Source organism: Schistocerca cancellata, chromosome 6, assembly GCF_023864275.1.
Source record: "Schistocerca cancellata isolate TAMUIC-IGC-003103 chromosome 6, iqSchCanc2.1, whole genome shotgun sequence".
Taxonomy (NCBI): domain Eukaryota; kingdom Metazoa; phylum Arthropoda; class Insecta; order Orthoptera; family Acrididae; genus Schistocerca; species Schistocerca cancellata.
Window position 1 is genome coordinate 366,500,065 of NC_064631.1, and position 26,106 is coordinate 366,526,170.

Sequence of the window (26,106 nt, forward strand, 5' to 3'; positions counted from 1 at the left end):
AGAAGTATTTACACCGCAGAAAACATGAATCGTACAAGGTGAGCTAGACTCGAATCGAACCCGTGCTGCGGATTAACGAACCCAGGTGGTGCACCAGTCAGACTGAGTGTGGTTTATAGGCGGTTTCCCACTCTTGTTTAGGCAAATCCTGGGCTGGGTACAAATTTTCGCCTCAGAAAACAGGATACACAGTTATAACAGCATCACACACAGAACAAAGACCACGCAAACTAAAGACTGGTGGCGTGCACACCTTCCCTCCCTCAGGTGAGTGACTGCTGCCAGAACAGGAGCGCCATCCGGCCGCAAAGTTAAATAAAAATACGTTGCCAATCCTTGACTAGAGCGGATCTGGTACTATACGGGATTGAACGCTAACTGAAAACAAAAATTATTAAAAATAAAAGTATTTCATAATACGTTTGTTTGTGTGGCCGTCTTCCACAGTAGCTGTTAACATCTGTTGTTATAGGTTACCTGTCTTGAGCTGACTGCAATGGGCCGGCCGTGGTGGCCGAGCGGTTCTAGGTGCTTCAGTCTGGAACCGCGTGACCGCTACGGTCGCAGGTTCGAATCCTGCCTCGGGCATGGATGTGTGTGATGTCCTTGGGTTAGTTAGATTTAAGTAGTTCTAAGTTCTAGGGGACTGATGACCTCAGCTGTTAAGTCCCATAGTGCTCAGAGCCATTTGAACCATTTGACTGCAATGTAATTAGAAAGAATTACACCATCTAGACGTGTTTCGCTTTTATTTATAAAGCATCTTCTGTGGCATTCTTTAAATTGCAAACATACGTTTGTACATTTTTTTTTATTCTTTTAAGTTAAAAACAGCGTTTTCTTTATGAAGTTAGTCTGTAAGCTACTTACGGTGTTTCTTTATGTAATCTGCACCTACCCCTCTAGCTAGTAGTGGTTGATGTCGACAAGGGGTTTTTTCCCGCGCTGCGCTATTTATAATTGACTTTCTTAACTGTTTTTCATTCATCACTGCTACAGTGTTTATGCCTATTCGTTTGTTTTCGTTCACGTTGTAAGTGTTGCTAACCTATGAAACGATTTTGTATGTGTGTGTGTGCGTGCGTGCGTGCGTGTGTGTGTGTGTGTGTGTGTGTGAGAGAGAGAGAGAGAGAGAGAGAGAGAGAGAGAGAGAGAGAAGAGAGAGAGAGAATTAGTGAAATTGTCTTGTATGTAGATAGAGACGTGAGAGGTGTGGTGTTCTTTCCCACAGAGGGTGGGAAGAACGACAGGGATGGCCTGGACAGTGATTATGGGATAGATCTGGGAGAAAATGGTAGTGGTAAATGGAGCCTGTGGTTATATTTGTACTTTTAATGCTATATTAAGTGATCAATCAGTTTAAATAGTGTGTGATTTGCCAAGTTGATCTCGTCATTTTTGAGTTGTTTCTTTTCTGTTATGGTTTTTTTGGATGTGATAGTTTTCTTGTAAGGTGAGATGTTTTTTGTTGTTGTTGTTTATCCTTATGATTTCCATGTCTGTGTCTCTGGTTGTAATTTTATGTTGGTGTTGGTGTAAGTGTTCTGCAAATGGTTTGTCCTATACTTCCATGCTCTTACATGTTCTTTGTATCTGGTGTCAAATGTCCTCCTGGTTTGACCTATGTATCTTCCACCACATGTATTGCATTTCCGTTGGTGTATTCCTGATTTTTGATACAGATCAGTTTTTCCTATTTCTGAATTGCGTTGTTAGTTTGGAGTGCTATTTTTATGCCTTTTTTTGTTTTTGAAATATTGGATATTCTGTGTGTGTATTTGAGGTTGTATGTCATTGTGTACCATCTTTTACTTTCTTTTTTTTCACACTTTGTGCTGTTGTTTCTATTCTTCTATTTTGTGTATTTCTTTGTGTGTGATTTTGTCATTGTGTTGGTGGCAGTTGGGTGTTTGTTCTTTTCTGTTTCTTGATTTTATTCTTCAGTTTTGTCACTAAGTTCTCTTTGTATCCATTCTTTTAAATTGTTCTCCAGTCAGCTCAAGACAGATATCCAATAATAACAAAAGTATTTGCTTTTTCAATAAATATTATGTTTCATTATTTGTCAATTTACACTACTGGCCATTAAAATTGCTACACCAAGAAGAAATGCAGATGATAAACGGGTATTCATCGGACCAATATATTATACTAGAACTGACATTTGATTACATTTTCACGCAATTTGGGTGCATAGATCGTGAGAAATCAGTACCCAGAACGACCACCTCTGGCCGTAATAACGGCCTTGATACGCCTGGGCATTGACTCAAACAGAGCTTGGATGGCGTGTACAGGTACAGCTGCCTATGCAGCTTCAACACGATACCACAGTTCATCAAGAGTGGTGATTGGCGTATTGTGACGAGCCAGTTGCTCGGCCACCTTTGACCAGACGTTTTCAATTGTGAGAGATCTGGAGAATGTGCTGGCCAGGGCAGCAGTCGAACATTTTCTATAGCCAGGACCTGCAACATTAGGTCGTGCATTATCCTGCTGAAATGTAGGGTTTCGCAGGGATCGAATGAAGGGAGAGCCACGGGTCGTAACACATCTGAAATGTAACGTCCACTGTTCAATGTGCCGTCAATGCCAACAAGAGGTGACCGATACGTGTAACCATTGGCACCGCATACCATCACGCCGGGTGATACGCCGGTATGGCGATGACGAATACACGCTTCCAATGTGCGTTCACCGCGATGTCGTCAAACACGGATGCGACCACCATGATGCTGTAAACAGAATCTAGATTCATCCGAAAAAATGACGTTTTGCCATTCGCGCGCCCAGATTCGTCGTTGAGTACACTATCGCAGGCGCTCCTGCCTGTGATGCAGCGTCAAGGGTAACCGCAGTCATGGTCTCCGAGTTGATAGTCCATGCTGCTGCAAACGTCGTCGAACTGTTCGTGCAGATGGTTGTTGTCTTACAAACATCCCCATCTGTTGACTCAGGGATCGAGACGTGGCTGCACGATCCGTTACAGCCATGCGTATAAGATGCCTGTCATCTCGACTGCTAGTGATACGAGGCCGTTGGGATCTAGCACGGCGTTCCGTATTACCCTCCTGAACCCACCGATTCCATATTCTGCTAACAGTCATTTGATCTCGACCAATGCGAGCAGCAATGTCGCGATACGATAAACCGTAATCACGATAGGCTATAATCCGACCTTTATCAAAGTCGAAAACGTGATGGTACGCATTTCTGCTCCATACATGAGGCATCACAACAACGTTTCCCCAGGTAACGCCGGTCAACTGCTGTTTGTGTATGAGAAATCGGCTGGAAACTTTCCTTATGTAAGCTCGTTGTAGGTGTCGTCACTGGCGCCAACCTTGTGTGAATGCTCTGAAAAGCTGATCATTAGCATATCACAGCATCTTCTTCCTGTCGGTTAAATTTCGCGTCTGTAGCACGTCATCTTCGTGGTGTAGTAATTTTTATGGCCAGTGGTGTACAATTTTGTATGTAATAACAATTTTTTTTTGAATCTTCAGTCTTCTGAATAGTTTGATGCGGCTTGCCAGGGATTCCTCTCCTATGCCAACCTCTTCAGCTCTGGGTAACACTTCGTTGCTATGTCCTCATTTATTTGTTTGACATATTCCAATCTCTGTCTTCCCTTACAGTTTTTAACCTCTACGGTTCTCTCTAATACCAAGGACATTATTCCCTTATGATCTAACACATATCCTATAGTCATGTCAATTCATCTTGTGTCTTCCGTATGTTCCTTTCTCCGCCGATTCTATGGAGAACCTACACATTCCTTACTTTACAAGTCCACCTAATTTTCGAAATTCTTCCATAACACGACATCTGAAAAGCTTCGGTCCTCTTCTATTCAGGGTTTTCTACACTCCATCCTTCTCTGGCGCAAAATGCTGTGCTCCAAACGCATATTCTTAAAAATTTCTTCCTCAAATTATGGCCAATGTTCGACCCTAGCAGACTACTATTGGCCAGGAATGGCGTCTTTGGCAGTGCTAGTCTGCTTTTTATGTCCTCTTTGCTTTGCCAGTCAGTTAGTTTGCTTCCAAGGTAGCAGAATTCCTAACTTCATCTACTTCGTGGTCCCCAGTTTTGATGTTAAGTCTGTCACTGTTCTCATTTCTCATGTCTTTCTTCAGTTTACTCTCAGTCTATGTTATGTACTCATTAGATTGTTCATTCCATTCAGCAGGTCCTGTAATTCTTCTTCGCTTTCACTGAGGATAGCAAAATCATCAGTGACTCTTGTCATTGATAGCCTTTCACTATGAACTTTAATACCACTCTTGAACCAGTCTTTCGTTTCCGTCATTGCTTGGGGGGATGGAGAGGGGAGAGTGCATCCCTGTTCTGTTCCCTCTATAATCGTAATAATTCGTTCTTGTTTTTTCAGTCTTACTGTCCTCTCTTGGTTTTTGTGTTACTGCATACTTTTTCTCAGAATTGTACCATTTTACATTATCGAACCCCTTTTTAGGTCGACATATCCAATGCTCTTTTCGGTTTCTCTTTAGTACTGGGCCTTATTAAGCGCAACGTCAGAACTGCCTCTATATTGCCTTTACCTTTCTCGAAGCCAAACTGATTGTCGTCTAGCTGATCCTCAGTTTTCTATTCTTCTGTATATAATTCTTGTCACCAGCGTGAATGCGTATGCTGTTAAGCTGAAGGTGCGATAGCTCTCGAACTCAGCTGCTTCCCAAGGTTTCTTCGCAGCTACCTTCCTTGTATCTACGTCTGTTGTCCAACATCTATGATTGCTCTTTTTGCAGATGTCCAATCTTCTTCACATGAAATGCTTACTGTAGTATCCCGTATCGCAGCATCCACATCTTTAGCGAACTTTGAACGGGTCTCATCATTCCTTAGGACTTTAGTACCACACGTCCTTCCAAACTGATGCTTCCTGACGATTCTTTTAAGCTTCAGTCTAGTCTTCATCATTACTGAATTGTGATATTATCTCGATCTGCCCGTGGGTACACCTTGCAATATAACATCTGGTTTCGGAATCCCTGTCTTACCCGGCCTTTTCGAATCGTATGTCCAATTCTTGTGACTTTTTGACAGTGTATTTGCTAATACTAGCGGAGTCAGTCAGTCTTCTTCCTCTTTCGTTCCTACTACCAAGCCCATATTCTCTCGTCACTCTTTCTTCTACTCCTTCCCCTACAGCCACATCCCAGTTCCCCATGAGTATTAGATTTTCATTCTTTACTAATGAATTTTCTCATTTGTTATCCTTATGTACTTATTCTATCTTATCATCTTCTACTAGCGACGTTAGCATGTATACCTGTACCATCGTTATCGGCGTTGGTTTGCTGTCGAATCTGATACCATACTGTTTACAATAACACACTCCCTGCCCTACCTTGCTGTTCATAACGAATCGTACTCCCGTTACACCGTTTTCTTCTGCTGTTGATATTACCCTATATTCGACCAGAAATCTTAATGTTCTTTCCGTTTCATTTCACTGACTCCAATGTACAGGGCGTAATGGGTATAAGTGGATATTTGTATTGATAATTGAGGACAGTGTACTGAACAACATTACATCAGTATTTACCTCATTCGCAGAGTAGTATGTTTTTCGGTTGGTCATAGCTCCAAGTACATATGGCAAGAGCATGCTTATTTTCCCCCTGGGTAGCAGGTTAGATATTGTGTGGATTTGTACAAGCGAAACACTGAGCCTATACTGATAGATGTAGTCCACTTAATAGTGGAATTACGACCGTGCAGCAAACATCAGGTAGTAAATTATGTGAATTGTTTGTGGGAAAAGTGTTAGACGCACAGAAGAAACAGCAAACACACTGATGTGTGTAGATATTAAGATACCACCTACAAAAATATCTGCAGGCTTGCCAGTAACATCTTTGATGTAAAGACGTTCTTTATGCATTCAGCGATAGCTGAACTATTTAATATTATAAAGGTTTTACCAAATAAGTATTCAGCAGGTATTGAACTACAAGATGTATCAAGTCAAGTGCAACATTTATAGTTGAACAACTAGTAGACGTCGTAAATTCATCATTTGAGAAAAATGTGTTTCAAAATGTTTTGAAAACTGCGAAGGAAACCCCCACGTCACAAGAAGGGAGTCAAAAATGAAATTTCTAATTATAACCTCTATCAGTATTATCCGTTTTCAGCAAAATTATGGAGAAACTCTTCCTTATCAGATTGATTTGATGGGCGACTGGATCATTCAGTGTACAGTGTGACGTTACTGTCACATGTTGCTATGCGCACTATGCGATGTTAATTCATCTTATGCCAGTACTTCGTGATTGTTTTGGTGAGAACACTGTACTTGGAAAGATAGCCTTGCGTCCTCCACGATGAGGTGGGATGAGGTGTGTGTTATCGGAAACGCCTCTATGGACACATTTGTTTGTGGAAGGTAGTCTGTGGATCTCAATGTAGAAGAGTGCCGCCTTTGGGGATACAGGCAGTATTCGTAGAAGTCGGGTAAAGGCTCGCTATGCAGCTCTTGGAACCCGGGCTGGCGCCCTTCCCCTGTGGTCAATACACGCCGCAGCCATCCCACAGTCCCCAAAGAATAACTGAGTGCAACGTTTTTGCCTTTTTGCATGAACACCAAAGAGCGAGACCGTGAGGCACCATCCGACCATAGCTTTCTCTTTAAAAATTTGGTTCGGCCAACAGAATTTCTTGGCTCTAGATAGTGATCTTCGCGCATAAGGCTGACCATTCGTGAGGGCACTGCTTCTGCCCAGTACCAACTTTGTGTTTAAAAATGTGCGTCTTGAACGCAAAAGGAGGGAAGTTACGTGAGCTTTCCCCAGCATTTTCATTAGTTCAGCAACAAATAAAAATGGTTCAAATGGCTCTGAGCACTATGGGACTTAACTTCATGTATTACTAAGATTTGGTTTTATTAACTGGGGAGAACTGAGTCCACTTCTCCTAGAAGTGTAAGTTGGGCTTCGGCTGGTATAAGTTCACAGCAACCACGAGACCAAGGGCTTTCAACAAAAAGCCGACTCACGTAAATTTTTATGTAAATGAGCGCATTCTGCCGCATTTCGTGTTTCCTGCATCTGCGCAAGCGAATATTGACCTCAAGGTGACGCCATCGGCAACAGAAGCTAGAATTCCAAGCGACGTAGTCCAACCAGTAACACGTCAGAACGCCGCTATGAAGGAAACAATCTTGGCTCCTGAAATAAACTCATCTCCTGAGAAAGTAGATGGTGCGAATTTTCGAAAGCTCGAGTTTTAGTTCCGATTTGACGTGGTCTGGAACACCTAGAAGATTTTATACAAGGAAGCAGCTACGAAAAACTTCGATGTTATACTGATGTTCATAAATCTTACAAAATCCTCTGCAACAGAGTGTGTGGTGATATGTTACTTCCCTTGTGGCGCAGCAGGGCTCCAACCTGGGACCCTCGCCTTTCTCGGCCAAATGCTTTTATCGACTGAATTATCCAAACACATCTCATGAACCATCGTCACAGCTTTACTTCCACCAGTACCTCAGCCCCCACCTTCCAAATGTTACAGAAGTTCTTCTGCCTAACGTGCAGGACTAGTTTGTGTAACATTGTCTGGGGCTATAGGACAAGAAAAGATGGAAAAGATTGACTGAATAACAGTTACATTAGCAGATCGCACATATGTTAATATTCTCACAGTTTTAACAAGTTAACAACCTGTGCTCTATACAAGTATCTCTCCTTAGATTCACACTCAAACCAAACGATTAGCAAATTAAAAAAAACTGAACCATAATAATTATTCAGTACAGGAAACCAGAAGTAAGAAAACTTGTACTATTGCTCAAATCACCAAACCTGACAATTCATTACTCTAGAAGCTAACAGATCTACAGAAATTAAAATTTACTTAAATTACTGTAATGGACATGAGTTATTTACCTGATTTTTTTTCTCTTACTATGTGGAAACTAGCCACGAAGAAAATTATTGCGTATTTGTGGAGAACTATTTCGAGGTCGAAGGTTATGTACGTTTCTGTACTTACATTTTCGGTCCTGTTTTGTGTCCCTGGTTGGTGTCTCAATCAGCTACTAATTAGTGCATTGCTTTCACTCAATTCTTCATAAATTTCCGCTCACTACTTCACTTCACATGTACTTACACAAAAGGTGGCGAAATGTCATCAGAGCAGACACTTCTGACAATACACTCAGTGAGATGTGTCATGTTATTGTCATTGCTCACTTGTCCATCGTTGGTCTTGTGTTATGGCGCTGATTTTTTTTTTTGCGTATGTGTGTGTGTGTGTGTGTGTATGTGTGTGTGTGAGAGAGAGAGAGAGAGAGAGAGAGAAATGGTTCAAATGGCTCTGAGCACTATGGGACTTAACTTCGGAGGTCATCAGTCCCATAGAACTTAGAACTACTTAAACCTAACTAACCTAAGGACATCACACACATCCGTGTCCGAGGCAGGATTCGAACCTGCGACCGTTGCGGTCACGCGGTTCGAGACTGAAGCGCCTAAAACCGCTCGGTCACAGCAGCCGACCACATAGGTGTCGCAACATGTCTGGGGAAATATAAAAAAAAATTGTATTTTCATAAGGCTGATTTCCAAAACCACCCAGTTTTTAAATCGCAAACATGGAAGAACGAAAAGAATAGCTTCAAACCATAGTAAAATGAGTATGAACCTAGCAACAAACAAGCATACAATGTATACGTTTTAACGAAATATCTATATACCACAGCCGGCCGGTGGGGCCGAGCGGTTCTAGGCGTTTCAGTCTGGAACTGCGCGACCGCTACGGTCGCTGGTTCAAATCCTGCCTCGGGCATGGATGTGTGTGATGTCCTTAGCTTATTTAGGTTTAAGTAGTTCTAAGTCCTAGGGGACTGATGACCTCAGATGTTAAGTCCCATAGTGATCAGAGCCATTTGAACCATTTTCTATATACCACACACAGAAGACGGATACTAGTAAACAGTTTAAATCAGGCAAATGCCTCTGTAATAAAGTGTGTACACTAAAGCGCTGAGTCTCTATATCTCAAGTTGCACATAAAAGATATACGAACAGTTTCGTGAGCAAATAATAGTGCACCATAAGCATGGAAAAATCATTGAATAGCGACACGGTCATCAGTACGCAGTACCTGAAGGAACTGAATGTTTGGCACAGTTTATGTGCGTCCGTCTTCTTCAGATTCGATTAGTGCACAGTGCGGTCATACCCAGTATACTTGGAGTCCTCCCTCAACAGACCAAGGTCTCTTCCGCTTAGGCAAAAACAAGTAAACATATAGTCTCTCCGCGTCGGGCATTCCTTCACTGTTAGCGGCAACTTACTCCTTGCTCACAGTACTGATCCCAATTTGCCATTTCTGGCACGAGCCTTTTCGCGTTGCACTCGCACAGATAAATCCCCCTCCAACCTAGAATAACAATTCGGTTGTTGTCAATCTAGATTATAGTGCCGAACACGGCATACACTCCTGGAGGAAGTGATACTGCAGACGCATGGCTGAGCCAAAGCCCAGGGGATTGTTTCTAGAATTAATTTTCACTTTGGAGTGGAATGTGCGCCTGCGCCGAAGTTTGGACGGAAGTAAAGCTATGCGGGAAAGGGGGGGGGGGGGGGGAGTGAGTGAGTCATGTTGTCATGTTTGGATACCTCACTCGATAGAGGCCTTGCTCGGGAAAGGCAAAGGTCCCAGGTTCTATTCTCGGTCAGGCACACAGTTTTAATCTGCCAGGAAGTTTAATAATTCTTGTTTTATACGTTAATGAACACAAATTTCAAGTTTTTAATAGCATCGATTCGTTAAATCATAAATTGTATAGAAAAATTTTACAGAATTAAATAATACGTTTTAAATGCTTCTTTACAGGTTTTCCATTTGCTCTATACTGCTGTATTGGCTATTAGTTAAAACAATTTTTGCTCTTGTAGGATATGCACTAGAGATAGTGTGTGGGGGTCTACAGATCCTAAATAAAGCTCTGGTATCAAAGGGCTGTTCTCTGCAATGTGTAAAATCCTGTTTCAATATATGAACATTTATATTAACCTCTTTTGTTTTGTGTTGTGGCCCCTGTTCATCACTTCAGCTTCCTAACTAACCAAACTGGAATCCCCTTCCAAGTAGTGGCAGATTCAATGACCTTTGCCGATCAAGACTCTGGACGAAATTAAATTTCCACCGCGAACAAGGCACACAATGGATCCTCCTTCCCCAAACTCAAACGGTGGGACACCTACCAAGATTACCACTTCATCACCTGAAACAGTCCGCAGCTCGTGGTCTCGCGATAGCATTCTCTCTTCCCGAACACGAAGTCCCGGGTTCGATTCCCGGCCGCCTCAGGGATTTTCACCTGCCCCGAGATGAGTGGATGCTGTTGTGTCGTCTTCATCATCATCATTCATCCCCATTACGGTCTGAGGAAGGCAACTTCAAACCACCGCCGTGAGGACCTTGCCTAGTGTGGCGGTGCGGCTCTCCCGCATCGTTCCCCTAAGTTCTGTCAAGAAGCATGGGACTTCATTTCCATCTGAAACAATCGATTAGATGTTGATCGGGTGCACGCAGCATAGAAATGAGAAGTCAATGTAACAAAACTGAACGACGAAAACAGCCACGCGGTTCAAGTTGCCTATACAATCCCTTCCAGGAACAACACAAATCTGATTTCACGTACTGTAATTATGTACCGAATTTAAAAATTTAAAGTTTTGTCATAATCCACTCATTAAGAGACGTAATCTTGTTTTAAATGTTTAACACATTATGTCAAGTAAAACTGTGAGGTTGCATAACTCACACGGCGTAAATTACTCCAATTATATTCGTCCACTCTTTGAGAATGAGAGCACTTAGTGACATCTAGTAAATTTCACACATAATTAAAATCAATTTCGATACTTAACCTCGCTGACACCACTGAGAAAATAATGTAAGGGAATATTTGTCACTTACTACATTGTCTCTGTTCATGCAGTATAAGTTCAGCATCAAGCATGAAGTTTAAATTTATTGTTAATCGTTTTGTCGCACGAAGAACCGCTTATGACAGCGGTTTGTCCCGCCTAGCTCGCGGAAGGCCGTGACAAGAAAGCGTAGCGCTGTTTAGAGCAAATATCTGGAGTGATAGTCGCGAATTTGAAACACCTAAACCATACAAAAAGTGCCACGTATCATTAATGTTTTGAATAAGAGACAGATCATATCGACAACTAAATATTTGTGTATGTAATTCTTACAGAGGTGACTAGAAGAGGAAAATAAATCAAGGCAGTGATTGATGTCACATTACTGACAACTTCCAGCAATTGTGACTTTAATGTATTGAAATGAAATATTTCTTACAAACACATCATTTTATAACAATTCCCTCAGCACAGTTCTTGTGATACTTTCTGAATAAGATACGTTTCAATAACGCCAACCAGTTCCCGTCAGATCACTGGAGTTAAGTGCTGTCGGGATTGGCTAGCATTTGGAGGGATGACTATATGGGTCTACCGAGCGCCGGTGGCAAGCGGGGTGCACCCAACCCTTGTGAGGCCAACCGATGAGCTACTTGACTGAGAAGTAAAGGCTCCGGTCACGAAAACTGACAACGGCCGGGAGAGCGGTGTGCTGACCACATGTCACTCCGTATCTGCATCAAGTGACGCCTATCGGCTGAGGTGGTCGGTCAGCACCGTTGGGCCTTCCGAAGCTTGTTCGGTCGGAGTTTTGGTATTTTAATAACAATGAAACAGTTTCTTGTTTATCTGCCACAGACGTCAAAATAAAGCGCAGTGTCATTTGAATGATGCAAGCGTTTTCCTTAAACCAGACACATCCGACTTGAGAAAAGAAATATGATTTCAGGCACGTCACAGTAATTACTAGTCTTAATTAGAATCACGGTAGAGTAAGAAATGGTCCTGACCGTTGCTCTGCTTACTGTGCTGTGTACCGGGCATACATAAAGCAATTTGTAAAATGTGCCGATGCAAACTGATAATGCACAAATGACTGCAGATTAAGAATACTGTTGTCCTGACAAACCTCAAAAGGCAAGCGGCTATCGTAAGTTATATTTTCCGGCAATTTCCTTAAAAATATTTTCCACAGTCGATAAAATTCTTTACCGAGAGTCACACTGAGTGTTCTCGGTGGAATCTGTACCATATCAACAGTCTTTTTGTCGTCTTTCTGAAACACACAGGTGTCGTTATATCCAGGCCAAGAGTACAACGAAAGTAATGAATTAAATTCTCTTATTGGCTAGGAACCGTTTCCAATGAAATGTAAAAAAGAATTCTTTCCTATTTTTACAAAAAAAAAGGTTCAAATGGTTCTGAGCACTGTGGGACTTAACTTCTGAGGTCATCAGTCCCCTAGAACTTAGAACTACTTAAACCTAACCAACCTAAGGACATCACACACATCCATGCCCGAGGCAGGATTCGAACCTGCAACCGTAGCGGCCGCGCGGTTCCAGACTGTAGCGCCTAGACCCACTCTGCCACCTCGGCCGGCCCTATTTTTACAGATTTTGATTGGTCGAATGTAAGATTTTTGCCACTAAACAGTCATTATTTTGTTTTTGGTCCTAACATGCCTTGAGGTCCAGGCATGAAGTGCGGAAGCAGTAATCTGCTCATACTTATCACTGTCACTGTTGTATATGAATGAGTCATAGCATTAATCGAGTGCACAACAGACTCTGTCTTTTTTGGCCTTGAAATGATAAAGTGCTGTTTGCTTGCAGCTCTTTCACGAAACCTGACTGATCGGTGTTAGACACAGCAAATGTGGGGATAACAGGAAGCTTCGTTTTCACGTCGGCTACGAATTAATGGCATCTCCTCTACACCTTTACTTCCAGTAACTTCGTTGTTTTGCAACTTTCTATAGTGTTTATACTGTCTGATTTTTAGAATCTGTTCAAACAGGTCGAAGAAGACTTGATATCAGCAAAGTTCATCTTAGCTGTGATTTGGAGGGCCTTGTCTCGTACATCTTCAGTTGTAACGGTGCAAGCTCTACATGAATCATAGCTGAACTCCTCTAAAGAACTGTTGTTCGTGTTATTTACTCCATTTTAGGTGTTTATGTTGATTATTAATTGGGGCGGGGGGAGAGTTCTCTGTGGCTAATCTGTTTAGTTTTTCTTTCACAATTTTGCGAGTTTCATATCGGCGCGTATTTCTTAGTTCGTGTAAGTCGTTCTTCCATTTATGCAGTTCATGGTCAGATTTTACGAAGAAAAAGCGTGTTCGCACAATGCGTAACAATAAATGTTAAATATACTGAGTATTGATTCACAATATTTGGTACGGAGGACATCCGCAACTGAGGGGAACGATAATTAATTTAGAGAGATACGCTTCAGTTGTAGTGATATTTGTTGCAACCCCGACCGCTTTCGACACTTAAAATCCCATCTTCAGGCGTAGTAGTTAGCGTTCCTGCTGTCGCATCTGCCCGGCGGCGGACAATTACCGCCAACATGGTTGGAGCTCTTACACTGGCTAGCCCGACCGCATGTTATGTATTACCAAATACTATACTTCCATACACCTGAAGATGGAGTTTTAAACTCTCGAAACCGGTCCTGGTTGCAATAAATATTAGTACAACTGAAGCGGATCTCTCTAAATTAATTGTCAATATTGATTTAGTTTTATCTTCATTGTTAACATTTATGCTATCGCAAAAGCATGCCGTAATTATTTTCGATCTTAAGTGAGTTGCAGGTCTGAGTGAACAGAAACTGCGAACAACTGTTTCACAGAAATTGTTAACGAAAACTGAAATTCGCTTAAGAAGTTACGATCACGCCTTACTGTGTTAAGGCCGGTTCCCACTAGAGCGCGGCAGCGCGGCGTGCGGAAACGGCAGCGGCAAGCGTTTTCCGCGTTGACGCGGCGGCTCGCGGAATTGGCGTTCCCATCTGGAAGCGGCAGACGTTAGCGGTAGCCAATGACGGACAGCCACTGAGGTATGGGGCAGGACCCACTGAAACGCGCGGTGCGTTTGATTAACTATATCTTACACCTACATGAAGGAAAGACGAAGTTGGGTGAAGACATACCAATTTTTCATTTTCTGTACAATGTACTCTTTCACATATTTCGTTATTCATGTTTTCTCATTTCACCATAAACAGATTTCATGACTACCGTTCACGATTGTTCACTATCTCCTAACACATTGAAACAATGTACAACAAGAGAGATTATTCAGATAGTTAAGCGAGACAAAAATTTAAAATGTGGTACGGTAGCAGGTACACGAAAACAGTAAGAACACAAAGGCTAGGTGGAAGGGATGAAAGTGGAAGCCACCTGATAGAATTTCCCACAGAGCATACTGTAATCATCGCCAGCACCTTGCTTAAGAATCACGAAAGAATAATATATATTTGGAACAGTTTTCGAAACCAGATTTTAAATTGTAAGGCATTTCCTGGTGCAGACGCAAACCTGACTGAAGACTGTCAATAGCAAGAAAAGCGTTCTGAAAAAGAAAATTTGTTCACACCGAATATAAACGCTAATGGTTGGATACTATTTTACAAAGGTATTTGTGTGGAGTGCAGCCTTGTATGTAAGTGAAACGTGGACGATGAACAGTTCTGTCAAGAAGACAATGGACGCTTTCAAAACGTGGTGATTCATAAGAATGCTGAACATTAGATACGAGGATCGTGTGACTAAAGAAGAGGTACGGAATTAAATAGAGGAGGAAGAGGAAATTACGGCACAACTTTGACAACAATAGGGGTTAGTTGACAGGACGTATTATGGGGCGACAAAGAGTGAGGACAAAGGGGTTGGGTGGTAGTATTCTGATAATAATCATCTGTTGAAATACTATTCTACTATTTTATCTATTAATGTAAGCAGTGAATTTACTCTTCCATGCACTCTTTAAAACATTTAAACCAAAACTGAAATCAGCTGAACACCAAATCTTTCAACCACTGTCTGACAACTACTGGATTCACTTTCAACTTTCTATAACTATCACTGGCTAGCCACACACACATACAGATATAAGGAGAACAAAAATAAACAAACATTAGTTTTCAGCATATAATTCTGCAGGTTGGCAACATGTACATAAACAAACCAGACAGGAAGGGACATGAGGTGAACACACTGTAGTTACGACTTTAAATCAGAGTTTTCGGTAAAACGTCTACTGCTAGTGACAGAAGAAAAAAGAGCGAACATGAAGATGTGCTTATGTTCCATAATCTAAGTTTTAGTTCAACCTCCAGCATGTGACCAGGTGAGGGGAAACGTATATGTCCGCCAAAAACTCAATTCACTGTAAGTAATCAGTCATTCACGTAAAAAAAGATGTGAACTGTTTTATAATCTGCAAGTATCACAGATCAAAACAAAACTGAGTCATTCTAGATTCCACCGAAGATGGCTTAAAGTAAAAGGCGAAACGCGTCTTGAATCAGTAAAGTACACTGGATAAAGAAAAAAGAAAGGAAATAATCAATAGCTCTACATATTTAGTAAATTACATCTTATGACATACCAGCAAATTAGTTTCGGTTTAACTTCTCATTCGACATGCTATTAATGCCATTTAAAAAAATTCATCTATCCCTTCTGAAAAACTGTAGTTACTTTCATATCTCAGTAGATAAACAGATTTAGGATATTTATCATGCGACGAAATACATGACTTTTCACAAGTTATCGTTTGCAAAAAACACATTTCGATTTCTTGAACCGTTTACGAAATTTGCGGTTGATACAACCACATGGTTTACGACGAGCAGGACGAAGTACCGGTCGCGTCGCGAGCAACCTTCGCGCGGTCACGGCACAGCCCGTCCGCCGACATATCAGTCAATATCTCGAGAACGGTGATAGCTATCGATCTGCTCTCAGCTTTAAAAACAATTTCGATATGTTGACTAAATTTCATACGCAATAATGTATTACCTAAAATGAACTGTACGCAAAGTCCACGCAATGCGTTTTTACCTCTGCACACTCATTAAAATTTCGTGTAAAGGTTTACGTAAATGCGATACAGCAAGTAACCACCACGAATAACGAAAAGAAATTCGGTTCTTTATCGAGAGAAGATATCAGGCTGTAACATGCCCAAGAATCAAATTTTTCTACCGAATAGTTTCCTTGGAATCGGATGATAAGTATTTCATAGCTGCCGCCGCATCCGCGCCAGCGGTTCGGCGAAAGTTCGCGTGGCCCGGGGTGCCGTACCTGACGTCACGCTCAGCGCGGTCTGTGATAGGCGGCGCGCACCTGGGGCGCGTCACGCGGCAGCGGAAGCGGTTCGACATGGTCAAACCGCGACGCAGAGCCCGCCGCGCCGTGCCGCTGACGCCGTTTCCATGGCAACCACGCCGCTGACGCGCGGTTTTGACGCGCGGCAGCTCTAGTGGGGACCGGCCTTTACCCGTTTAGCGATGCGCCGTCAACCAAGGATATGCGCCTGCCGTGTTGCGCATGCACGGTCCACTACACTTCTGCTAAGGATGTACATTTCTCCAGCCGCCTGACAAGCTACCGGTATGGCACTTTTCAACAATTTTTAAGTACTTGCAGTGCGACTTAGTGGCTTCAATATTCACAGGGTCTTTCTTCCGGTGTATTGTTCCTGTAAAAAAAATTTCAGGGCGTATTTACCACAGGTTGGATTGCATTTCCATGTAAGTCTATTCGCAACATGTCTCTCAGACAGTGTGCTTACATACCACTGAATGTAACTGCACAATTACATCGTTGTATGAGACACAGTTCAGGAGATATGACATCATTGACATTGAGAGGCATAAAGAAAACTAGCTTTCCTTAAATCTGAGAACAGATTACTCTGACAATAGGCATCCAGTTTTGGTTTTGACTTTTTCGTTAGTCTGTGGATGAACAGATTGAAAATAATAAGGGCATCATAATTTGGGTTTTGTGTCTTCTACCATAAAGGATTTACACGCTTAACATAAAAATATTTAACACATCAACTCATATTTAAAATACTCAGGCGGTTGAAGCTGTTTTATATGGGAGTTCCACTCGTTAAAAAATTTTCTGTATTAAACGTATTTTATTAGATGTGTAAGTCCGCCTGCTTAGCTGGGTGGTAACGTGCTCGCTTCCCATGCAAGCGGGCCCCGATTCGTTTCCCGGCCGGACTGGAGATTTTCTCCACTCGAGGACTTGGTGTTGTGTTGTCCTCATCATCATTTCATCCTCATCACCGGCGCGCAAGTCGCCCAATGTGGCGTTGAATGAAAAAGACTTGCACTTGGGAGAAGAACTTCTGCGAATAGGGGCCTCCCGGCCAACGATGCCACATGCTCATTTCATTTCCATTAGATGTGTACAAGATATACGCTCATTTCAATTCCATCAGATGTGTACAAGAATCTGAAAGTAGGAAAGGAGCGGGAGGGAGATGTCTGTCTTGCCAGGTCGAGAGCTTACTTGTAAGAGCAGAAATCGCACCGCCTCCTCAACCGACACTTTGCTCACATCACCTTTCTAACATGTGACACTTTCGCCGCTCGCCCTGTTGGTTGCTACAGATGCGGTGCAGGTAAACTTCACCTGTCGGCGTCCTTACTAGGATGAACAGCCTCTTGCCTGAGCTACTGGTTCAGTTTGTAACGTAAGCCATGCGGGGCAGTGCCAAGTACTGGCTGCAAACTCAAGTGTGAAGAAAAAGAAATTGATGTGTGTGTCTGTGTGTGTGTGTGTGTGTGTCTTTCTTTAATGCGTCCCTATTATTAATTCTATAAAAAAATTATATATTACCCGTATTGAAAAATAGGTATATAAACGGACACGTATCCCAATGCAACGTTGTGTCAAAACTTCAGAGAATTCGGTCAAAAACTTCCGGAGATTTACTATTAGGAACATATACAGTTTCTATGTAAGTAAAAACGTAGACGTTCATTTCTTCAAAATGTCAAATCTCCGTAAGTTCTTCAAGGCTGGCTTTGAAATTTTGACACTACATTGCAATCGAATACCCAAGCGTTTTATATACCTACTGGAGTTCCATCTTGCCTGCATGTAATGTACATGTTATACATGGGGAAACGTTATAAAAATGTAAATGTTGGTTTGTTCAAAATTGTTAATCTCCGAAAGTTCTTGACCGATTCCTTTCAAATTTCGACAAAACATTGACTTTTGCAACAGGCGTGTTTTTAGTTACCTAATTCTTTAATATCTATCTGTGAATTTTGTAATGGGCGTGTTTTTAGTTACCTAATTCTTCAATATATATATACACGAGAAGTAAAGGCAAAACATTTTTACCAAAAATTTCAAAATGTTCCTTTCCGATGTACTTCATATTTTTACACGTTACTGTAATAAATGTATATATACACTGCTAGCAAACAGAAAAGTTGTATTTATGGTACACTGGTTCATGATTAAAATCCTACTACAGAATCTGAATTTAGAATAACAATCAATGTCAGAGAGATTGGGAAAGATGAGGTGGACAGAAGGGTGGGAGGAAATAGACACAGAAAAAGAAGAGGAGGAGATGTAGTGGGGAGCAGGAAGAGGTGGAAAGAGAGGGGAGGAGGAGTAAAGAGAAAGGGAGGGGGATGGACAAAGAGATGGGGAAGAAGGAGTGGATGGACAAAGAAAGTTGGAGGGGTAGATGGACAGAGACAGAGGAGAGAAGGAGATCAGGGCGTATATCCAATGTCAATACTTATTAGAAACGTCTGCTTTCTCTTTTCTTTCTTTTCCATTTAAGCTGACTGAGCTACACCAAAGCGTGGCTGATAACAGCTAGTTGCTACAGGGTGTTTCAAAAATGACTGGTATATTTGAAACAGCAATAAAAACTAAACGAGCATAGATAGAAATACACCGTTTGTTGCAATATGCTTGGGACAACAGTACATTTTCAGGCAGACAAACTTTCGAAATTACAGTAGTTACAATTTTCAACAACAGATGGCGCTGCGGTCTGGGAAACTCTATAGTACGATATTTTCCACATATCCACCATGCGTAGCAATAATATGGCGTAGTCTCTGAATGAAATTACCCGAAACCTTTGACAACGTGTCTGGCGGAATAGCTTCACATGCAGATGAGATGTACTGCTTCAGCTGTTCAATTGTTTCTGGATTCTGGCGGTACACCTGGTCTTTCAAGTGTCCCCACAGAAAGAAGTCACAGGGGCTCATGTCTGGCGAATAGGGAGGCCAATCCACGCCGCCTCCTGTATGTTTCGGATAGCCCAAAGCAATCACACGATCATCGAAATATTCATTCAGGAAATTAAAGACGTCGACCGTGCGATGTGGCCGGGCACCATCTTGCATAAACCACGAGGTGTTCACAGTGTCATCTAAGGCAGTTTGTACCGCCACAAATTCACGAAGAATGTCCAGATAGCGCGATGCAGTAATCGTTTCGGATCTGAAAAATGGGCCAATGATTCCTTTGGAAGAAATGGCGGCCCAGACCAGTACTTTTTGAGGATGCAGGGACGATGGGACTACAACATGGGGCTTTTCGGTTCCCCATATGCGCCAGTTCTGTTTATTGATGAAGCCGTCCAGGTAAAAATAAGCTTCGTCAGTAAACCAAATGCTGCCCACATGCATATCGCCGTCATCAATCCTGTGCACTATATCGTTAGCGAATGTCTCTCGTGCAGCAATGGTAGCGGCGCTGAGGGGTTGCCGCGTTTGAATTTTGTATGGATAGAGGTGTAAACTCTGGCGCATGAGACGATACGTGGACGTTGGCGTCATTTGGACCGCAGCTGCAACACGGCGAACGGAAACCCGAGGCCGCTGTTGGATCACCTGCTGCACTAGCCGCGCGTTGCCCTCTGTGGTTGCCGTACGCGGTCGCCCTACCTTTCCAGCACGTTCATCCGTCACGTTCCCAGTCCGTTGAAATTTTTCAAACAGATCCTTTATTGTATCGCTTTTCGGTCCTTTGGTTACATTAAACCTCCGTTGAAAACTTCGTCTTGTTGCAACAACACTGTGTTCTAGGCGGTGGAATTCCAACACCAGAAAAATCCTCTGCTCTAAGGAATAAACCATGTTGTCTACAGCACACTTGCACGTTGTGAACAGCACACGCTTACAGCAGAAAGACGACGTACAGAATGGCGCACCCACAGACTGCGTTGTCTTCTATATCTTTCACATCACTTGCAGCGCCATCTGTTGTTGAAAATTGTAACTACTGTAATTTCGAAAGTTTGTCCGCCTGAAAATGTACTGTTGTCCCAAGCATATTGCAACAAACGGTGTAGTTCTATCGCTGCTCGTTTAGTTTTTATTGCCGTTTCAAATATACCGGTCATTTTTTAAACACCCTGTACTAAATTATTCCCTGTGCCCCCAGGACTGACACCTTGTACAGCTGACTTGTGTGCGAACCTTACAGCTGGTTCTATGATAATCTTTTCGATTTGTGTGTCCGCAGACCGATCGAAGAGTGACTCCGAGTGCCGGGACGTGCTGCGCGTGTCTGAGGACGAGGGAGAGCGGCCGCTGTTCGAGGAGTGCGGCGATCTGCCGCGCCTCGTCAGGCTCAGCTCCGCGGGCCGCCAGCTGGCCGTCTCCGTCCTCACCACCTCCAAGACGCTCTTCGTCCGCAGAGGAGTCCTCATATACTACGCCGGTGAGACACCCATTCGCACGCGTATCAGAAAAATAGCACTTTTTATGTTGTCTTATCTTGTTGTTGCGGGGCGTCGATGGTCGAACCCGGGACTCTAGATGTCTGAGCTGAAGCCAGAACCCACCGCGCCGCTTTTCCTCAGGAGGCCGAGCAAGTTCAATAGCGTCAAGGGGCAGTGCATAGTGATACAGTGGTATTCGGAAGCATTGCTTTACTCACACAGTTTACAGTACTTCGCTGGGTGCAGCGTAGTGCCAGCGTGCCGCCCGCATGTTGTCCCACGAGTCCAGCCAGCTCAGCGACTCCTGGTATGCCGACACTGCTCCTGCTTTCAACAAGGTCGCTCAGCTGGGAGTCAGCCGCGCTCGACCCGGTCGCCACCGCCGATGCGTCGCGTCTTGCGTCGCATAGCTAACTGCGATTCCGGAGACTGTTGCAGTCCCTAATCCCTGCCACGCTCCGCCCCGTTTGGTTGTAACCTCCCCCTCACTTATCGACCTCAATGACAGTGAAAAATTAAACCGCGTGTACCGTGTCACCGAAATTAATTTGTCGGTAAAGAGAGAGGAAAGGGTTACATCTAAATGAAAGGAAAAATGCAAATGAAACTGGTGGAAATTAATTTTCAAAAGGGGTAAAGTTAATAAAGAAAGTAAACGTGCGGCCGTTACGTTAACAATTAACTAGCGGTAATTAGATATTTGAGATTTGGGGGAAATTACGGTCGCCAGTCCTAAGGACAATTACTATAGTAACTGAAAAAGAAAGGTTATTACACATATAATTAGCACTAGAAGTGTGGCAACTGAAGGTTGACACGTGTAGTGTAAAAGCTGAAAGTTTGTCAGAAGTAATAAATTTCGCTACACTCTGACTTAATTTAGCAAAAGAATTAATAAAACCGGAAAATCGAAAGTTAATTTAGTGACTGAAGTTAATAGTGAGCTTTCGTTCTGAAGCACATCGAAATTCAGTAAAATACGATTAGTCTTGGACTACCTCAACAATCATTTCAAAAGCTACTTGAATCTACCTATTTAGAAATAAGAGATTTAACTTTGAACTTGAATTAAATGATTCTGAACAATTAACAATAGTAAAATTTAGTACGTACCAAGCTGAGCTGCAGTCACAGATAAGCTAACATACGGTAACAAAACTCGCACTCTTAATTTGTGCTTGTGTAATCTAAATATTGTAGCCAGCTATGAATACCTTAACTGAACATTGAAATTAAAGCAGAGAAATCGAATGATGCTGGCGTTTGAATTTCAACGACACTCGGGTTCATTCCGGAAGAGGAAGGGACCCTGCTTGGTAATGCAATTGGGACAATGAGCAACAAAGGTTCATGCTGAGTTGCTGTAATTTTGTGATGTAACAATTTTAAAAGTTTGAAAAGCTGAGGTTTGCCATACGGTTCTAAAACTTTACGTGCTTCCAGTCTTCTTTTATGGTTGATTGAAGGTTTGAAGCCGTCGATCGAGGAGGTGGCGACAGTCACTCATTGTCGGCCGTCGCTGTTGCAGAAGCTGGATGTTGGCGCGCCTTCTTCTCGACACGTTCACCAGGCGAAACGGGCTCTTGTAGTGCGCCAGCTAATGCTTCCCGTCCGCGACACCGAGTCATCATAGCAAGTCGAGCGCAATTACATGCTGCCCAACCCCGAAAGCGCGGCAACTCGCGGGAGCTTCACACAACACACCTGCTCCACTGCACCACTCCAGACTCTCCCTCTGCCCGCGCTCCACGCGACCGCGAGTTAACACCACCAAAGATCTTAAACACTTTGGTTCTCCACACGACCTATCGATGTATTCGTTCGATAGCATAGTTTTCCCTAGGCCAGACCCAGCGTATAAATACAAATAATATTCACAAAACAAACCAACATAAAAGCATATATATATATATATATATATATATATATATATATATATATATATAAACAGTAAAACAATTACAATATATAAAGACACAGAAACGTCATATCTTCAGGTAACAAAATAAGGAAAAAAATTTATAGTACAATAGATGGAAATAGGAGGATATGCATTTCCGGCGTTACATGGTCTGCTCTGTCCGACCATGGGACGAAGGTGGTTGTACTGGTCACCCGTGGCCCTCGGCTACTGCTACTCCCAGGACACGATCGGACTCGAACCCGCTCTCTCCTGGACGCCGTGCAGCAACTTGCCGCTAGTGGTGCTTCCCGGATGGCAGCAGCTGCCACCGCCGCCTCTGGCGCTGCTACATCGCTGCCGCGCCTTCCGCAGCGTACGCCTCGCCCTGACTCCGGTATGCCAGGTGGGAAGCGAACGTGGCCCGTCCTGGCCCCGCTGCAGACCGCTGTCATTGCCCTCCTTCAGGCAGACCGTCAGTGCCAAAGTACCCGGCTGCCATTTCTTCCCGCCCCGGTGTTGTGTTCCCGGAGGCAGAATACAGCCCGAACAAGTACATGGAAACAAAGTACAGATTTACATAGAATATTTACAACATCGCTGCCAGACTGGCCCCTATAAGTGTAGACCATTACAGGTCCGACGCGACTCTCGACTGACCTGGCACACACTTGTCTCTATCTAAAACTGCACACCTATTTATATTCCTTTTCTCCTCGCTTCTGACGTATTGTCAGAGAGAGACAGAAACTATGGCAGGGATAAATTCCCATACGTCAGCCATTTACACATCGCCCTCCTGACCCTGGCATAGTGCCTTGCCTCATACATCGCAATAACTTCAATCAACGCCGCAGTTCCCTGCCTCGCTGTCTCACCATTCCAAACAAATTGTACGTGCAATGCGCCGCTACAGCGCTGCGTCATGTTTACTCTGTCTGGCCTACTAGCTGCCGAATATTACCACACACTGCCAGCGCCCCAGACTTCATCGCCTAACCATGCCTTTACTGAATTTTAACAATATTTCCCTTTTCTAAGACTAAGACTAATACTAGCGCAGCATTGTTACTTGCTCCAAGTTGGGAAACTATTTATAAAGCCAGCTGCGCTCTGGGAAGCTAATTTTATGTGGTGATGGAATTATTACACTAGGAAAGCAAATGCGTTACACCGCAAATTAAGAGTAAAAGGAAAACAATTATTTGCTCATTGTATTAAGAGGAGTTTCAATAAGTAATGCAACACTTTTTTTCTCGGCCAATATCGGTTGAAAAAATGTGGTATTTCTTGTGGGACATAGTGGAATATTCACGCTTCAGCCCATATAGCTTTATGAAGTTCCCACAGGCCGCGGCGCTGTACGTAGCCTTCAAAATGGCGTCTGCAACGGATGTGCGTTCCGAGCAGAGAGTTGTCACTGAGTTTCCTTTCGCGTAAAATCAGAACTCTGCAGAAATTCATAGCCACTTGCAGAATGTCTACGAAAACCTGGCAGTGAACAAAAGCGTGGTGAGTCGGTGGGCGAGGGGTCTGCCATCATCGTATATAGGACGCACAAACCTGTCCGATCTCCCGCGTGCCGACCAACCGCACACAACTGTGAATCCTGCTGTTGGAACGTGCGGACACTCTCATTCGTGGTGACCGGCGAATCACAATGAAACACTTCGCGCAATTGAACTTCTCTGCTGGTAGTGCTGACACACTCGTCCACCAGTTGGGATACTTAAAGATGTGGACCGATGGGATTCATCGCCACCTAACAGACGACCATAAGGAACAACGAAGGACCATATGTGCGGAATTGCTTGCACGATGCGAGGCTGGTAGTGAAAAGTTTTTGCCGAACACCGTCACAGGCGATGAAAAATGGTTTCATCACTTCGGACCGGAAACAGAACGTCAATCCATGGAGTGACGTCACACCGCCTCGTCCGAAGAAAATGTTCAAAGCCGCACACTCAGCTGGTAAAGTCATGCCGACGGTATTGAAGCGGTTATTCTGTTTGATGTCCTTCCTCATGGTGCAAAGATCAACTCGGAAGAGTATAGTGCTATCCTCAGGAAACTGAAGGAACGACTTCAGCTTGTTCGTTGCAAAAAAATGCAAACGAACTTCTCCTTCTCCGTGACAAAGGAAGGCCTCGCATAAGTCGTACTCCCGAGAGGAGCCCAAAAAATTTCATTGGATTGTTCTTCCTCATCCGTCCTGAAACACCGATCTCACACCTTCGTATTTCAGTCTGTTTCGCCCAATGAAGGACGCGCTCCGCAGGAAGCAATATGTGGATGACGGGGACGTTGTTGATGCAGCAAGACGTTACATCCGACGTTGGTCAGTAGAGTGATACCATGCGGGCACACACGTCGTCCCAGTGAGTTGGCGTAAGGCCTTCGCACGAAAAATAGGGTTTTATAACCAAAAGCGTGCGAAATAATATCGTTTGTTGGAATTCCGAACAAAAGCAACCTGTTTTCAGAAAAAAAAGCCCCTTGTAAAAACAACCTCCGGGCTATTTCACTGGGTGTTAGTAATTACGAGACAAATGAAGCACTGACAGTCAGACTTTTATGGAACGTTATAACACATTACAAGGCGTTGTATAGACGATGTGATAGCGACAAGTCACTAATGCTGCACGTGCAAAGTGGCAACATTTCTGGGTGTCGTGTGTTATGTGCATGGTCGTGCCAGGTTGAACTGGACCCACTGTCTACCAACCCTGGTTGTGTAATAATCATTACGTACACTCACAAGGGAACCTCCCCGTCGCACCCCCCTCAGATTTAGTTATAAGTTGGCACAGTGGATAGGCCTTGAAAAACTGAACACACATCAATCGAGAAAACAGGAAGAAGTTGTCTGGAACTATGAAAAAATAAGCAAAATATACAAACAGAGTAGTCCATGTGCAACATAGGCAACATCAAGGAGGGCGAAGGCTCAGTAGCGCCGTGGTCTCGTGGTTAGCGTGAGTAGCTTCGGAGTTAGCCGGCACGGTAGCTCAGCGTCTTCGGTCAGAGCGTTAGCTGCCCTCTGTAATAAAAAAAACTGAGTAAATGGATCAATAACGAACTCCAACGGGCGTCGTGGGACGTCCGCCACGAACAATTGCACCGAACTCTAACGAACAAAAGAAAAAAAAAGAGCGAGAGGTCCTTGGTTCAATTCTTCCCTCGAGTGAAAAATTTTCTTTCTTTATTTTCGCAAAGTTATGATCTGTCCGTTCGTTCATTGACGTCACTGTTCACTGTAATAAGTTTAGTGTCTGTGTTTTGCGACCGCACCGCAAAACCGTGCGATTAGTAGACGAAAGGACGTGCCTCTCCAATGGGAACCGAAAACATTTGATCGCAAGGTCATAGGTCAACCGATTCCTCCACAGAAAAACACGTCTGATATATTCTATACGACACTGGTGACGGCATGTGTGTCACATGACAGGAATTTGTTGTCGACCCACCCAACTTGTACACTTGGCGAATGGGTAAAAAGATTCTTCTACCTTGCCCGATTTAGCTTTTCTTGTGGATGTGATAATCACTCCCAA

At 43.3% G+C, this 26,106-nt stretch overlaps 1 protein-coding gene across 1 annotated transcript in view; it reads left to right on the top strand.

The window, feature by feature from the left end:
• Positions 1 to 26,106, top strand: part of LOC126190917 (uncharacterized) — a 481,361-nt gene that overhangs the window by 423,539 nt on the left and 31,716 nt on the right. The window contains exon 5 of the mRNA XM_049931547.1: positions 20,454 to 20,651. Within this exon, the coding sequence (XP_049787504.1) occupies positions 20,454 to 20,651 (198 nt within the window). The remainder of the gene's footprint in view (positions 1 to 20,453; positions 20,652 to 26,106) is intronic.